We start from the raw sequence: 17,015 nt of genomic DNA, 5'->3' as shown, positions 1-17,015 counted from the left end.
TAACTGAAGGTAAAATGCTTTTTCTTTTAACAGGAACTCAAAAGCCAGTATAGAAGAAAAATATGTAAGTACGTATATATAAGTATATACATAAGTACGGAGTTGACTGCTGGATTATCTTTATATTTAAACAAAGACCTTTTCCTAAATGGTTTAAAATGAGTAAACCCCCCTTTTCCTGCTGCAAAGGAATGATGATCTCATAAGCTGCATTGCCCTTCAAACTTATTTATTGATGTACTGAACACAAATAATACAAAGTATTTAAAGTAAAGAACATGTACATCATTTTAAATAAACAAAAGATTCTATTCCAAAAATGCCTTCAACCAAGTCAGACTATACAACTTTAAATAATCATTCTCATTAAGAATTGAGATAAAGGGGGGGGTTGGAAGGGAACATTTTTCCATGCCGGACCATCCGCACAATTTGCCAGGACCAAATAATTGTTAAGAGTTTACAAAAAGAAAAAATTACCGACAACGATGGGTCAGGCATGAAAAATGCACGCTCTCCCCCCACAGCAGCGTGTATCACAACTCACCTAGACTTAAAGTTAAACTTTTACAAATAACACAAAGAAGGAATAGATAAAGAAAAAGCAGTTGCAAAGAATCATAATGCATAGCACACTGCTCATTTAAGGGGAAGCATGACTAGTAATTGGTTCAAATACCAAGCAGGATGCAGGTGCAGTTGTCAGTGCGTCTGAGGATTTGGTCAAGATCGATGTTTGACAAACTTTAGCAACTAATTTTCGTTATCGTTAATGCAACTGCTTCACTGTCCTTCCCCAAAGAGAATAAAGCAATATACACCTTTATACGATTTTAAGACAGGTTATATGCATTACGGATATATATGCGTATGAAAAAAAAAAAGAAAAAAAAAAAGTTCAAAACTGTGGTTTATATCCATTCTTTACCACATAAATATATATCTATAATGTTTATATATAAAAAAAAAAAAACAAACAAAATGTCTATAGTTTAATACTTTTGTTTTTTTGTTCTTTTTTTAAACGAAGCAAGGCTATCTACAGACCAAACAACAAATTTGATGCACTGTAATGCTAGTCCATAGGACAACAAATCAAGTAAACTCAGGAAAATTAAAAAGGCAAATGTAAAAAAGAAATCTTACATACTCCAAGATAAAAATAAAAAAAACAAAAAAACAATCACTTATCAATGAAGTCCAAACTAGAACCAAAAGAAGTCTGCCAAATACTCAACGTAAAAAAGGACTTATTTACACAGCTCAAAGCTCAGGAATCATCCGATTCTTCAGACCTTTTTATTTTTATTTTTTAATGCGGCTGCCTTCATCTGCTTGTCCTCAATCTTTCATAGCAAGTACGTAAAAACCCCCTATGGTTGATATTAAGACAAAAATCAGTCTAATGATATATTGTAGGTACACCACAAAACACCATGAGTTCCATCTGAAAGTAATTTTAGAGGAAGAACTGATTTTAATCCCCCCACCCCAGTTTACCTTTTAAGATCTTATTGTAATTTTGCATGCACGGTTTGCAAATCAACCTTTTTATTTTTATCCGTTTCCAAATCTGAATCGGAAAGAGTTGCTAGTCGACCAGGCAACCAGGATGACTGAGGACCCACAGATTTACAAATGAAACCAGCATTACCACTGATTCTATAATCTAAAGATAATACAAAGATCTCAAAAGGTATCTTTTACATCATAAATCTCTCCAGAAATGTCAACCACTGCAAACTTTCTTGTAAAGTTCAAAAGCTCACAAGGTGTCATATGAAGATATTTCTCAAAGTATCCAAGTCAAAATATTTTGTTCCAGGTCCAGTAAAAAGTTTCTCCAAATTTTTCTTTTTATAAAAATAGATGCTTTTTAAACCCACATCAAAGAGGTTCTTAGCTCTTTGGCAAGGTACTGCTTTAAGAATTTTTTTTGTCTTTTTAGCCATTAAGTTTACAATAAGCAACATTATGCAGCCAACCAATAACCAACTCATATTACAATAAACTGGCAAAAATCAACAAAACCAAAACACAGCTCAAAATAAGTACTTGCTAATCACTCAAGGCAAAACGCACCTATGGCAAATCAGGACACAATTACAACGAAAGAAAAAAAAAAAAAAAAAAAAAAGAAGAAAATAATCACAACACATAACCGTACAAGACTTACTGCTTCAAAGCATTGTGCAACAAAATGACAAAACCTGTAGTAACGTTTTAGGTGGTCCATCTGAAAGACAGCGAGAGATTCAACATCGCAGGCATTAAAACCTGCTGATTTTTTTTCTGTTTAAACTATACTGAGAAGATTCAAAGCGTAGCAATGGAGAAAAAAAATAAATAAATAAATCACATTGTTGGACGCTAAATATTGATTACAAAGCTGATTTTACTAATGTAGAAAGTTACGGTCAATACGCCTCCATTTTCTCATTTCCTGTTTTTTTTCTAAGAAACAATCTCAATAGGTTTTTCAGGCTTTGTGTGTTTTGTTGGTTTTGAATGAGACTTGCAGAACTCTGTCCCCGAGGCGGTATCCATTCAGGCTGGCAATGGCCACAGCTGCCTCATCATAATTAGTCATGGTGACAAAACCAAATCCTTTGCACTTGTTTGTGTTGAAGTCGCGAATAACCTTGACATTTGTGACGGCTCCAAACGGCCCAAACATCTGCCAAAGGATGCTTTCATCTGCATCAGGAGCCAGGTTGTAGACGAAGATACACCAGCCAGTGCCTGCGTGCCCTGGGATGTTGATGCCAGCCAAACTGGTCACCCCATCAATGGCCATGGGGGAGAACCTGCTGTAATACACAAAAAGAAACATGGTTCAAGGCAAGAGCCAAAATGAGCAGAAACTGGGCCCCTTAACAAGATGAGATCGAGCCAACAGGCTTAATAAAATCTGACAAGTCTACAGGGATCAGCCCCATCCCTGCTTCATCCTGAGCTAGCAGCTACTGCATTGGCATTGTTCTATCACTTCAGGAACTACATCATAAACCATGTAAACAAGATTAAAAATGGGAATAAACCAAAAAGTAAATGTGAGCACATATGAGCTGATCTCATTAACCAATCAGAAAATACAAGCAGCTTTACACACTAGCTGCATCGCTTTTGAGCTTACATGCCAACAAACCAGAAGCACAAAATCATTCTAATAAAAAATAAAAAATAAAAATAAAAAAAAAAATGGAGAAAATGGAAACTAAATACTACAATTATGTTAGAGATTGGGCCAAGATCAGAATAAGAAGCAAAAGCTGGTGAATGTGGTTTTGCAGTTTTAAGAAACAAAATTCAGAGCCCTTGGAAAGCCTATGAATTATTGCAGCCGGTGTCACATTCGATTAGCTGCTCCAGTTGGCCTCTCAGGGAACATTTACTATGACAGGTGTGCTCCAGCATCAAGGACACAGACATTTGGCAACAATGACATCCGCCGTTGAGCAAGGCAGAAGAGAAACCAGCCTGCTGCTGCTGGTAAGCTGGACTTTAAACTCCAGGAAGACAACTCTGAACTTAAAACTGGTTCCCTGGCAAAACCTGAAAGATGTCTGATGCAACCAAGTAAAATACAGGACAGAGCTGTCCATAATAGATGAAGGTAAGAAAAAACGGACTCAAAACACATGGATGCAACTCTGTGCAATAGCAAGTAATATTATAAAACCTTGTCCTTTGTTATGTAGACAATGCTTTAATGTCTGTAGTTTTAATCCCATTGCTGCTGACGGTGTCATTGCCATGCATGTTTTAGTTAGAACAAGGTAAACGTAGCATGTAAAGATCCTCATGTCCATTTACAGGATGGGAGAAAAGATTTACCGTGCCTCTACAAAAGGAAGGTGTTCTCCTACTTAAGTTAATTATTAGTGTTTCGGAGCATTGTTGTATGCACAGAAAAGCATTTTCATTAGATCAGGGATCTCTGGCTGAGTCAGTGCAACATTATGAGGTGTCAACTACCTACGCAACAAGGAACAGAACACAATCCCGTCAGCTCTCGTATGAAGTTCCCTCAGGATCAATAAAAGATTATGAAATTTAGAAGGAGAATCTATTTACCTTTTGACGCCATAGGCCATGTTCAGCAGATTGTCCAACCTTAAAAAAAAAATAAATTCAGTGTATAGAAACCCGTTTAGAAGGCTGATTTATTTCAACAGATGACAGATGAGGTGCAGTTGTGACGCCGTGATTAAAGTCAGTTTAACCTGCTGACTGATCTTACTTTCCTACAATCAGCCTACACACTGAATCCGGCTGGAGACCACGTTCATGCTGTAAAGCTAGTTAATACTATGAATAGCAGCAATTTTAATGTCACAATCTGACCTTTTTATTTTTTCAAATCAGTAATCACTGAAAAGCACGTAAGGATTAGTCTGAATACTAATCCATATGTTTGCTTTTGTCAAACTGCTTTAACACTGGTGTTGTAGGCCTACATCTGCAACAGGAGGAACACAGCAATGATAAGAATATGAATATAAGGATGAATTATTCTGTCCAGAGTATTGATGAGCTCCAACAGAATATTTTCACTGTACTGCTGTGAGACAATTTAAATGCTAATTTCATAAAGCTTCAGAGGGTAAACAGAATCAACTTCACTGGCAGTATTAAACTGTGCTGGGCTCTCATATTTTTCTTTCTTGGTGTGCCCCTTTTACCTGAAGCGTTGTGCCTGCTGTGCGAGGGGTCCTGGGTACCTTCGATTGGGTGACTGATACAGCTGGGACAGCAGTGCCTGACTGGTCTTCTGGCTCGGGTTGTTTGCAAACTTGACTGTAATGGGTTCAGTGGCACCAGGTGGCTTCTGACAGTTTAGGCCCTTGATGGCCTCCTCAGCCTCAACTCGCCGGTCAAAACGAATGAAGCCAACCCCCCTGGAAACACCTGTGGAAAACATTAGCATTTTTTATGTAATGCACCAACAATTAAAATTACTTAATGATCAAAAACTTATCATATATAAGCTGCATACCAGTCATTGTTAAGTAGAATACACATCTACAAGTACAGTGCACTGTACTTACCAAATTTACCACTAAAATATTTTATACAACAGATCAGGGGTGTCCAAAGTCTGTCCTTGAGGGCCGCTGTCCTGCAGGTTTTGGACGTTTCCTGCTCAATCAGATTAATGGGTCAACATGCTTCAGCAGAGCTTAAGCTGATGAGAGCCATTTAATTAAAATCAAGTGTGCTGGAGCAGTGAGACACCTAAAACCTGCAGGACCGCAACCGTCGAGGGCCAGAGTGGGAGATCCCCGCAACAGAAGCTTTACTTCATCTTTGTCAGGATCTTGGCTACATTTGACACTGATTACAGCAACCAAACAACATCTAGAAACACACACAAAAAGACCCACTTTAAATCAAAAATATATGTGTAGCGAGAACGTGAACACAGCAGGTGAGAACATTTAGCGTGTCTTTCGCAGCACTGGCCAAAAGACGCATCTAAAGACCAACACGAGAGCCCCAAATCAGCAACACCTGAACATATCCAATTACTGTTAATCTGAGCTTAAAATGTGCGGCTGCATCAGTAGCATTAACCGATGGCTGCTGAAAGTAATCTGTAGTTTACAAGCCAAACAATGAAGCATCACTTTTCAGAAATGCTGCTTATTTAAAAACATAGTTCACACATCACTTATAATAAAACATCAAATATCAAGAATATTTAAATATTCAATTATCCCTTAGGGGATGTAAACATGTCATTTTTCTGGGTCTTGTTAATTCCTACTGCCTGTCAAAGTAATCCATTACTCCTGCCTCCTGTGTTACCTCTGATTAACACTTTTATACATGTCACTGTTCAAGTCCATTCCTCTCACAGAATGTGCTTTTTAGCGTGTATGCATTCAAGTATGTGCTGTAAATAGTGCAGGCTTTCAATGATCCGGCTCTAAGTGTTACTCCGTTAGTCTGAGCAATAGCAGGTTGTAAACCTACTTTGGTTTTCGGTGCATTAATGCAGGTTGCTGCATTAATACAGGCGTAAATGTGAAAGTGAATTCTACCGGAACATGTGGTTTTTATGTTTGAAAAATAAACATTTCCACAATGTATGCCAGAAGGATTATTATACTTTTTGGCAGCACATAACCATTGGGAAATGTCTCTGTGAGGGATTCTGTTTAGTGTTTTGCTTTGCTTCACTAGATGGCTGAGAAATAGAAAATGTAACTGCTCTAAACGCATTTCATTTCATACCATAAAACAGGCATCGCATGTACACCTTGGGGATGAAAAGAGAAAAGGGTGGGGGGTGGGGGGGAGAAGGTAGGTGCCAGCAGAAGAGATCGAAAGGAAAAGAAATTATGAAGCAAGCAGTGAGTCCTGCTACTTTACACCCATTTTCATATTCCATCGATGCATATTTATGAACACCTCTAGTGGAAAATTACTTTTTTTTGGGAGGCTCACACCACCACCTCTGATACATTTCTCAGTCTTGGCCATGTCATTTTGTTCTGCAGTCTCCAGCGAAAAGGGGAAAGGAAAGCGTGAAAGTAAAAAAAAAAAAAAAAAAAAAGGGAACAAAGAGGTGGAAAAGTCGTCATGTTCTACTCACCAGTCACCTGGTCCACCAGAATACGTGAGGTAATAATGCGTCCATACTGAGAGAAGAGCTGCTCCAGTTCCTTCTGCGGCATAGTTTTTGGCAAGCCGCTGACGTACAAATTTGCATCTCTGATGGAGGCAGAGCTTGGACGCGCATAGGAAACCTGCGAACGGAAAGTTCACTTGAGTACATAAAATTAAAGCATGTTCCTCGACATGCAGCACCGAACTCATTACAGACTTAACTCAGGGTAGCTCATTCATCACCTTTGATGTTGCATTTGTTTAAAAAAAAAAAAAAATGAGCAGAGGCTGACCCATTTACAGGAGAGGATGCATATACAAACCTAACACAAACCAAACACACATCTCGTGGTTACCAATGCAGTCTTATGAAAAGACCTTTGAAAAGAAGGAAAAACTCAGTTTCCCATTGCAGTGTGTGAAAACCTGGAATGATTACCTCTCAGTTCCACCAGTTCTGTTCAGATTTTAAGGTAAATATTGATATAAAATCAGTGCATTAGGTTCACAAAATTTTACATGTTTTACATAATCCAGCATACCTTCAATTTCTGTTTAACCCAGACACGCGAGATTGCATACATGTCAACTAGGAGGCTGAATTCAGGAGAAAAACTGACAGTACTATGATCATATTAGTGAGATGTAGCAGACAGGTCCTGCACAGTCTCCACCTGCTAAACCAGTCTTTTCTCTGCCAATAAAACACAGACTGCAAAAAACACGACTACATCTGTTATATTTTGTCAAAGCAAAACCAAACTGTTCATTTACCATAAGGAGGAAACCATGATAATTTGTCCAGCAGTGCAATGGCAGATTTCTGTTGGGTTTTTGTGGCACATGATATCAAAAGGAAAATTATATAATCTGGCAGAATTAAAATTCTGTTCAAATGACTTTAGCTTTGATTATGGCACACATTTGCTGCATCATTTCAGCAAGCTTTTGCAATTCTACATTTGTTTTTATCCAAACACCATCATATTTTAACATGTCCTCTGTATAAAATTTTTTTTTTTTGCACATCCTAAAATGTTGCAGAGCTTTAATGTCTGGCCTTTCTGGTGGCTAACCCATGTGGGACAATGTCTTGTGGTTTCTAAACCACTTATGATTTCAACCAAATTGACAACCAAAATGACATTTTTGGAGGACAAAGTTGCTGAACATAAACCTAACCAAAAGCTAGTTGGTTAAATCCAAACAGTGAATAATAAAACTTACAAACCTGACACTGTGCCAGGTCTTTGCATCTTTTATTGTTCCTGTAATCTTTTGAGTGGTGCTTTACAATCAGATGTCTATATTCTAGTGAGATTTGTCACAAGACAAATATCCGATTTTATAGAAATGTTTTTTAAAACTAATGTCTAATGAACAGCCTGTATAAACTGTTGATTTTGCAGCTGCAGTGTACCACCGACAGACTTGTTGTGGTGGTGTGAAAAGAAGGTTTCCCCAACATTTGCAGCACATTAAGTTTGATAACATATTAAGCAGGTAAGTGGGTGCAGCCAGCTGAGAAGTGGAGACAAAGGTAATGCAGGTTTGTACATTAGCAGATGAATACTTATTAAGTGGTGCAAAGGTGTCATGTTTCATGAAGGCATAAACAATTGTTGCTATTAGAAGAAAAAGTCAAATGTACTTCACACTTTCACAGGTTTAAACTTTACCAGGAGAATAAACCACCACATCAGTGATTCGACAGTTTTAACAGGAAGATTTTCTGTCCATCTCTGCATCCTGACTGTAGTAGCTGCAGCATCAGGTTTCTCTAGACAGTTCTTTTAAATTTAAGCAAAGTACCGAGGCTGCCTCTTAAAACTAATCTCATGTTTGGTTTCCAAAGCCAAAATTGACGAGCCTCCCCAGTGTCTGGCTAAATAAATGAGCAGCATAAACACACATTTATGTATAAACACAGAAGCTTAATAGAAGACCAAAAGCAGGGGGGAAAAAAAAAAAAAAAAAACATAACTAAGCAAACATATGCTATGTGGATCAATATATCATTACACCCCCGAGTAGTCAAATTCATTTTTCTGAGTACACCAAACTATTTTTATTCATGCAGACATTTTTCCAATAAAAAGGTGCAGGAAACTATCAACTTGAATTTTAGAAGTTATGTGAAAAGGAATTTTTTAAAAAAAAGCACAAAAAAATCTAAACAAATCAAAATAAAACACTGGACAAAGAGAGTGTTTCCCATCGGATGGCTGCTGGTTCTTCTGACCAATCAGTAACAAAAACACCACTGCAGCCGTATTGGTGTCAGACTTTTAGATCATCCCTTTCTACCATCTTATAAAACACTCCTTTTTATACATAAAGAACTCCATTCAGTGAGCCCGCCTGAAAACGTGCCTTTTACCCAAACTGAAGGATAGCCATTAAAAAGGAATATGAAAGCTAAAGCCCCCTGTCCACATTCTAAAAACTTCTGCATCCCATCACCTTTACCTCCCTCATCTTACATTTTTTATGCTTGTACTTGCAAAGTTGTTTCTCTAGCTTACTAGGGTTTGGCTGTGTTAAAGAAAGTTTACCATATTCTACTTTCAGGGGTATAAACGGATGCATAAACTGAGGCAGAAATGTGTAAAACGTGGCTTGCATGAATCAGGGAAACAGAAATAAAGAATACAATCAAACTTGGTGCCATTCAAAAATCTCTCCATCAGTCCTCTGTATGACATGAGAGGGTTAGCATCTTGTAAAACCACAGTGGGGGAAGAATGAATAAGTCCCCCCATCTTCAGATCCAGCTCCTCAACCCACAAATCCTGCAGCACTATATGAAGCAAATGAGTTTTTCCCACCAGCACACCGAGCGCTACATTGCCTGATGAATGCTAATGGCAGCCACTTGCCTGTAAAGGCATACAGCAGAGCTACAGCAAATGCAACCATAGAAACTGTTCTGCTCTACTTGAGGTTCAGGCAAAGCTGTCTGTGCCCAGATTAACAATAGGCTCCTTTTCCACCCCACATTGGTCCAGCCTCATTATGATCCGACTCCAGCTTAGAGATCTAGGCATGAACAGCATATGTTGGGACTTTAGCAGCCTGTTAGAAATGGTAACATGAGGGTTTCTTACCTTGATGGTTTTGGTCTGAAGTCTCAAGCCATTCAAGGTATTGATGGCCTTTTCTGCATCTTTCGGGTCCACGTAATTCACAAATCCGTAGCCCAGACTCTGCCCTGCAATCACAAGACCAAATTTATGTTCAACCCTAGTACCGTAGAAACTGCAGAAGTGAAATACAAAGATTGCCATTACCACTAAATATGGATACAAATACCTGTTATTGCACAATTTTAACCCTGCTAATGAACAGTCAGTACTCAGTATTAAGGCTACAGATTAGTCTACTTATATGAACACACAGGAGGTCTTTAAAATCCATTTGGTTCACAACCTATAGAAAATTTTCAAAACCACTCATTGACAACTAGGTTTGCAATTAAAAATGTCAACCAACTACTCTGTTACACTAAGTTAATGATAATAGTGAGGTAGCTGAGAGCTGATGCACCCCCCCAGCAGTTTATCTTCGAAATGTAGATTGACACGCTGGGTACATGAGGGCGATTCTTTTTACTGCACCAACAGTGCTGATTTTTCCACAATTCCATAGTCATTCAACAGCTCAAGCAGTTGCAGCATCTCAACATACTCCACACATAAGGAAAAAGATTTCCATTCAAAAACGTGATAGTTTATATAGACGCCTAATCTGTGCCATGACTCAACTTATGTTGTAGCTGAACTTGCAGGACAGGTCGGTCTTAAAATCTTATCTCTCAGTTAGTCTAAATCTGTAGTTTAATTTCCCTTTGACACTTCCCCTCCTACTCTTTAGCTACCATCTTTACTCCCTAGACGCAGGCAGAAAAAAATAAATTTCATTTATGCATTTCAAATGATCCATTACCAAGATTAAATAACTATATGCAAGCACACGATACAAACATGCATTCAGAACAGAGTTTACATTTTCATCCTTGCAAAAGAAAAGGAATTCTGTCTATTAGGGGTGAGAATCTTTAGGTGCCTTACGTTTCAATTACAGTTCAGATCGCTGTGATGCCATTATAAAATTACTTATGCATCTTTTCCCCCTGTCCAACTACTAGGAGTGGAAACGTCACGACGCAGAAGAAAACTCATTCATCTATTGGTTAATGTAGGACAACTTGTTTCCACCACCTATGAGCAAAACATGGAGCTGCATCAGATCCTACTGGTCTCAATCTTAGTTCATAAATCAGAACTTTTTACTCCATGTCTGACTGCGAGCCATTTATCCCGGCCAAAGCTGCCTTTTGTCCTACACTTGTGTACGTTTTGGTTGTGTTTACACACAATGTGCTGCATTAAGCCTACAATGATCTTTGCGTTACCCTTCCTGCATTTGGTTCACTTGGAGAGGTATGTTTACAGGCAGACTAGAGTTTGCCTCTGATCTGCATTAGAGTTTATTTGTTCATTCACATCTCTCTAAATGAACCAGACTTTTATGCTTTAAAATAAACCAACTTTTCCTGCACCTCCATCTATAAACATGACAGAAATATAGAGGGACCAACATCATCCACCGAGGGCTGAATGTGGGTCAACTTTGGGAGGAGTGAATAAATAAGGGCTCATCAGGTAAAGTACAGAGCTTTTTGTGTGTAACAGCATTGCTAAACATGACTCAGTGTCCACCCTACATTACAGACCAAACCAGATCTTTTCACTACCATTTGATTTTTATTTTACTTTACTGTAGCAGTTTCACACTAGAACATAAGTCAATGACTTCGTTTAGTTTAACAGAGATGGGATGCTAATAAGATCAGACTTCATGCTGCATCATACATGCATCTTGGATGTTCTAGTGTTGAATGCATCTAATGTATACTAAATAAAAATTTAGCACAAAGATATTCATCACTACAGATTTCAACTAATATCTGAAGTGCAGAGTGAAAAGCCTGGGTCGAGTACTGTCTGCTCTTTTGGGCCAAAAACCTGCCTGAGTACCTGATTTGAAAAATAGGCCAGTAAGTTAGGTGATTAAGTGTGGTAGAGGGAGGGGGGGCTGCAAGAGAAAAGTCTGGTAATTATAGTGTTAATTTTTCTCAAGGCTGCAAATTATAACCATCTCTTTGGACCAAAAAAAAAAAAAAAAAGACATATCGTAAATCGATACAAAGATATGAAATTAGGTTAATAATCGCCTAGCCCTACAATAAACAATTTTTAAATTAATGTGTTTATGGTCTTTAAATTATGTTACTGTAAATTAATTTAAGAATCATGGTGATTACTATTTACACATGAAATCTAACTGTTGCACTTCTCTAAAGATAATTAAATCCATGTTGAGTTTTTTTCCCCTTTTTTTTAAATTAAAGGACAAAACTGATTTTTTTGGGCCTCTATTCTACTACAGAAATTCAAATCTTTGACTCTAAATCAAAGTCACATATACTAAAAAAAAAAAAGGAAACAAGTCAAATACTGCTTGAAGCATCACTTTTAAGCTCGACATAAAAGCCAACTTAACACCCTATATGCATCCATACCAGCTTTCTGTCTTACCACCATGAGTCACTACTCTCATGGGTTGTTCTCTTGTGATCAAGTAAAGTTCATGAACTTAATTTCACCTTGCTCAGCAAGAACTAGCAATGAGAAATGTGCCAAACGTTTTAAATAAGCTGGTGACGTGACACACTTAAGCCTGGAAGGCAAAAGCACCAACTATAGCGCACATGTGCACGAGAATGTAAAGCCTTTACTGTATTGATTTCTTAAGGAACCTAACATGTGCCACATCTCCTTTCATAACCAGGAAGCCTTATAACAACGAATCACTTTCAGTTGTCATTAAAAGAACAGAGACGACGCATTGAGATACACTTTCAAAAGAGCAGCACCCAGCTTTCAGTGAAATGTTACTGCTGCCCATAGTGGGAGGAAAACGACAAAGACTAAGCTGCTTCTGCAGCAGCCAAATCATGAACATTTAGAGCAAAGAGGAAGCACACGTCTCTCTGGTGATTACTTTACATCTGATGTAGCACCAGTACACAGATGTAGGCTGGCTTAAACCCATTGCCACAGGGCCGAGTGAGACAAAAAGCAACAGTCTGGAGGGGATAGGGTTTTATGTAGAACTGAAATCTGAGCACCATTCTTGAGAAAATGACTAGGAGGCTTTGAATATTAAGAATCCGGTTTTCCCAACCCAATTTAAACATTTAAGTTAAAAGAGAATAACAAAAGAAATTACTTATCTCCTAACGATATAATAGCATGCTTAATGGAGACCTCAGATGAGCAAAGCAGACCATAAATCCATGATCAATGTGCATTAGTAAGAATCAATAACCTTTCAACTATTAAATTTAAGCCAAGGCTGTTTATATGTTTTTACATGAAATGACCTTAAAGAGCTGACATATGGCTCTGGCCAGATGAAGAGCGATGGACTTACTTTCCAGCTAGCTGCATGTTTTATATCTTAAAATATGACTGATTTAAATCAAATTTACATCAATATTAAGAGACTGGAGTTGAAAGCAAACTTCATCTAGACACCTTTCATCAGTGGAGATGTTGCAACTGTCATCCCTGATCCAGTCTAACAGGAGTTTGCAAACAAAGACAACCTTTGCATTTCCTCCCAATTGCTCCTTTTTGTGCACTATGAACTGACCATACTTGGAAGGTTTTTTAAAAAAAGTGTTTTAACACTAGAACTACCAGGATTATCAGTTTCTCCTGCAGTCCTCTACCACACTTAATCACCTCACTTACCAACCTGTTTTTCAAATCATATACTTAGCCAAGGGTTTTAACTGTGCACCTCACAGAAATGGTGCACACACAGCTCAAAGCAGTTTTGACAACTTGCTGGTAAATGAACGTCTAGCAGAGTTTGAGTCAAATATTTTTGCCTTCTCTTCGTGCCACACTCGTATCAACCGCATGTACGCTGCTGTTGTGTGCAAAGCACAAGAGGGTAAGAATATTTATAGTATGACAATCTACACTATTTACATTGAGGCTAAAACAACTATTTAGAAGTCCCAGCCAGAGCAGATCAGACCTGGTGCATGGCTTTGCCTCACGTGCTGATGTACAAGTTTATATTTTTCATACCCAGCTTTGTGCTGCAGCCCACTTCTACACTTTACTGAATAAAACCAGTTTAGAACTCATTGGAGTTTTTTACTTTACTGAAAGTCTTGACTTAACAGATCAGTGGAAGGTAACTATTGCCTGTTATATCGACTGATTACAGATCGATTAGCTGCTGTGTGAAATTATCAGAGATCTGAAAACGCAGATGGCATACATATTTGATCATATAATTTCCTTTAGTGCACTCAGTAAAAACCTATAACAGAGACCTGAGCTGAACGTTAAGCTGGATTTAAACTTGCGCTGCGTCTGCATAAGGGTGGTCACGGCGTTATCGCCGTAGGAGCCTGGAAAGCGTTTATATTGCCAATTTACATGAGAACACGTAGTTGACGAGGTGTAAAGTGACACTGCAGGACCGGGGGGGGGGGGGGGGGGGGGGGAGGGACTTCAGCTTTACGAAAATTTTTGCAGCCCTGGAAATTCTAGTGTTAAATGTTGCATCTAGATCCTAGTGCAATATCTTTATTACATTGTTATGGAAAGCCAAAACTGATTTCAAAATGCTTGTCCAAATGATCAGAAAGCAAATGATTCTAACCACAAAATGGCATTTTTTAAATTATTTGCAGCATTAAGATATTTACAGCTATTTTTTTTTTGTCTCTGGTGTTCATTTAAATTTTCACTCAAAGGAAGGCTGATAATTTTTAATTATTTCCTCTGCTCTTTATTTTCAGGGTTTTGTTCACACTTTCAGCTGAATATGTAAACTATTGGGCTGTGTTAATGGTCAATCACGATGTGCCCAACACTGATTCTGTGCAAGGCTACCTTGTCAATTTAACTCAAAGCATTTCACACATTAGCAGAGTATATTTCTTATTTGCATGAATACACAAAAGCATTTTCTCCCATGCAAGACTCCACAATTTTTTAATCAACTCTGTATGCAAATGTTTAAATTCGATAAATACATAAAAGACCTCGAGCCATCCGTTCCCATTTTCCTCAGCTCATGGGCTACTCAACTGCAAAAGCTCCTATTATGCACATGTATTTTTATTTTTTTAATGGATATAGCATTGACTCAGTTGCAGTGGCAATAGTTGACAAGCTGACAAGGGGTTCTTTGCAACCCTGCAAGAGACTTGGTGAAAAATTTATTTATATAAAAGACCATTTTAAAAAGGCGAGATGTGGATGGACACATCTTGCATGTTAATTTAATGAACCATGTTGAATTCACATCATAAAGATAATCTGCAATCAGTGTGTAAGAGCCCCCCATCCCTCACCCTCATTATGATGAACCGATCTGCTCACTCACTGTTGATGTTTTAGGAACAAATGAGGACAGATGTATTATTTCAGTGAAGCTTTTGTGCTTGACAATTGGACATATGAAGGAAAGTGAGGAAGGTCTTGACTACCCTTGACTAAACCAGAATGCAGCAGCCTCAGCCATTATCTACCTGCTTCTGTCCCACAATGTCAGGAAGAGATTGACAGTTTTATTCCTTCAAACAACCTGAGTAAGTCATCTACAGCATCTATTACGATGCAAAATAGAAAGATAGGCTGATTTTTAAAAAAAATTAAAGTTTCTGGAGTTATTGTTTGAAAAAACACAAACAAAAAAAGACAAATCAAGGTTGACAACTCTGCTACAGGAGCCCTAGTGGTAATATTCAGGTTCAGTATGTATGTGTTCATGTTTTGTAAATACATTCAAGCGTTCTTGATCAGTAAGGCTCCTTGTCATCAAACAGCCACCGTAACGAAGACAGTTGTGCAGTTATGTTACCTGTTATTTTGTCTCGTACGAGTTTACAGGACTCAATTTCTCCGATGCTCCCAAACAAACTCTTCAACTCTTCTTGGGTCATGTTCTGAGGCAGATAGTTGACTATTAAGTTAGTTTTACTGTCCTCTATGCTCCCTGACTCTACAGGTGAGGAGCAGTTGTTTGAGATTGTTGCAGGACCGTTGCTCGTGTTGTTGCAAGTTGGCCCGTTGGACATCTGTGTTTCCATGGCAGCAATTACTTGCTAAAGAGACAGAAAAAAAGACAAGTTATACCACATGTAAAGATACAAATTATCAACTAGTTTAAAAAAAAAAAAAAAAAAAAAAAAGATGCTCTTCACACACTGAAACATTGGTTTGTCTTTATTTTTGGATTAACAAAATCTATTTTTACCCTCAACACAAAAAGTCAAAAGTAGTGACTGACAAAGACTTTGGCATATTACAGCTCAACAATACTAAATTTGGATGTCATAATTACAAGAGGTACACTTCATAAAATGGGGTTGTGTAAAGTACTTACTGGTAGTTATTTGTAGCAGAGTGCATGTGGTCAGCACACTTTAAAGAATCAGGGAGGATTTGTTGCGGACAAGCCAAGATAATAGCTACTCAGAACAGGGATGATAAACCGAAACGATGCCATCAACTCAAACCATGAAAATTACAAACCAGTTCGAGTGAACTTTTTATTGTGTTGCTGATGCAAAAGTGTCAGAATCCAGATAATTTTGTTTGCCTTTAAGAATTCCTCCCCAATTCTCCAAACTGACAGCTGTCTACTGCAGGTAAAAAAAAAAGTATTTTCACACAACCACACTTCAAAAAGACGGCAATAACCCTTTAAAATACAAACGCTGTAATTCTGTAAATCTTAATAGAAGGCTAAATATCAATATCATCAATAGCATTTCTATTTAAATGGAAATAGGATAATATATATTCATTGAAAGTAATGAATTCCCACCCTGGTGTTTAAGATGTTCAAGCTATTGCTTTCTATGAAAAATAAAATGTTCCTACTAAGAAACAACGTGCTTGTAAATTAAGGTCTATATACTAATGATTTAATTTAAAGTTTTTTTTGTATGTTTTAACTATCAAAGTAATGTGGCATCCAAAGTGAAACATTTCATTCAACAAATTAGTGGATATGCCAAGCATAGAGCAGCACAAAATCTGCAGCCATCACTACACTAGCAGACAACAAGCCCTCAGATGCCATCAGCTAAGGCAACCAACAACAAATCAATGTATGAAGAGTCATCCTTTGAACAGATTCACCATGTGCAGAAGACCGATCAGTGTTACCACACCACTATATTCTTGGAAACATCACATTTTGCCTAGTTTCACAGAAGTTTTAAAAGTGTATGTGACATAAACTTTATGTGTGGGGCAGACATGTTTAGACCATACCAATTCAGTCAAACTACTTTAAAG

The 17,015-nt window shown here is 37.9% G+C and overlaps 1 protein-coding gene across 7 annotated transcripts in view; it reads right to left on the bottom strand.

Annotated features, from left to right (window-relative positions):
• Positions 1-212: 212 nt before the first annotated feature.
• elavl2 (ELAV like neuron-specific RNA binding protein 2) overlaps positions 213-17,015 on the bottom strand; it is a 36,329-nt gene continuing 19,526 nt past the window's right edge. For 5 of the 7 annotated variants that reach the window (XM_041986605.1, XM_041986604.1, XM_041986602.1 and 2 more), the window contains 6 exons: positions 15,571-15,814; positions 9,723-9,826; positions 6,602-6,755; positions 4,686-4,911; positions 4,078-4,116; positions 213-2,810 (listed from right to left, as the gene is read on the bottom strand). In XM_041986605.1, the coding sequence (XP_041842539.1) occupies positions 2,480-2,810; positions 4,078-4,116; positions 4,686-4,911; positions 6,602-6,755; positions 9,723-9,826; positions 15,571-15,814 (1,098 nt within the window). In that variant the 3' untranslated portion in view covers positions 213-2,479. Of the gene's footprint in view, positions 2,811-4,077; positions 4,117-4,685; positions 4,912-6,601; positions 6,756-9,722; positions 9,827-15,570; positions 15,815-16,095; positions 16,305-17,015 lie in introns of those variants that run through there. The other 2 variants (XM_041986608.1, XM_041986606.1) reach the window with 2 other exon arrangements.

This window comes from Melanotaenia boesemani, chromosome 5, assembly GCF_017639745.1.
Source record: "Melanotaenia boesemani isolate fMelBoe1 chromosome 5, fMelBoe1.pri, whole genome shotgun sequence".
Classification (NCBI taxonomy): Eukaryota; Metazoa; Chordata; class Actinopteri; order Atheriniformes; family Melanotaeniidae; genus Melanotaenia; species Melanotaenia boesemani.
Note: the sequence above shows the minus strand (reverse complement) of the source record. Positions and strands in the feature narration are given on the sequence as shown.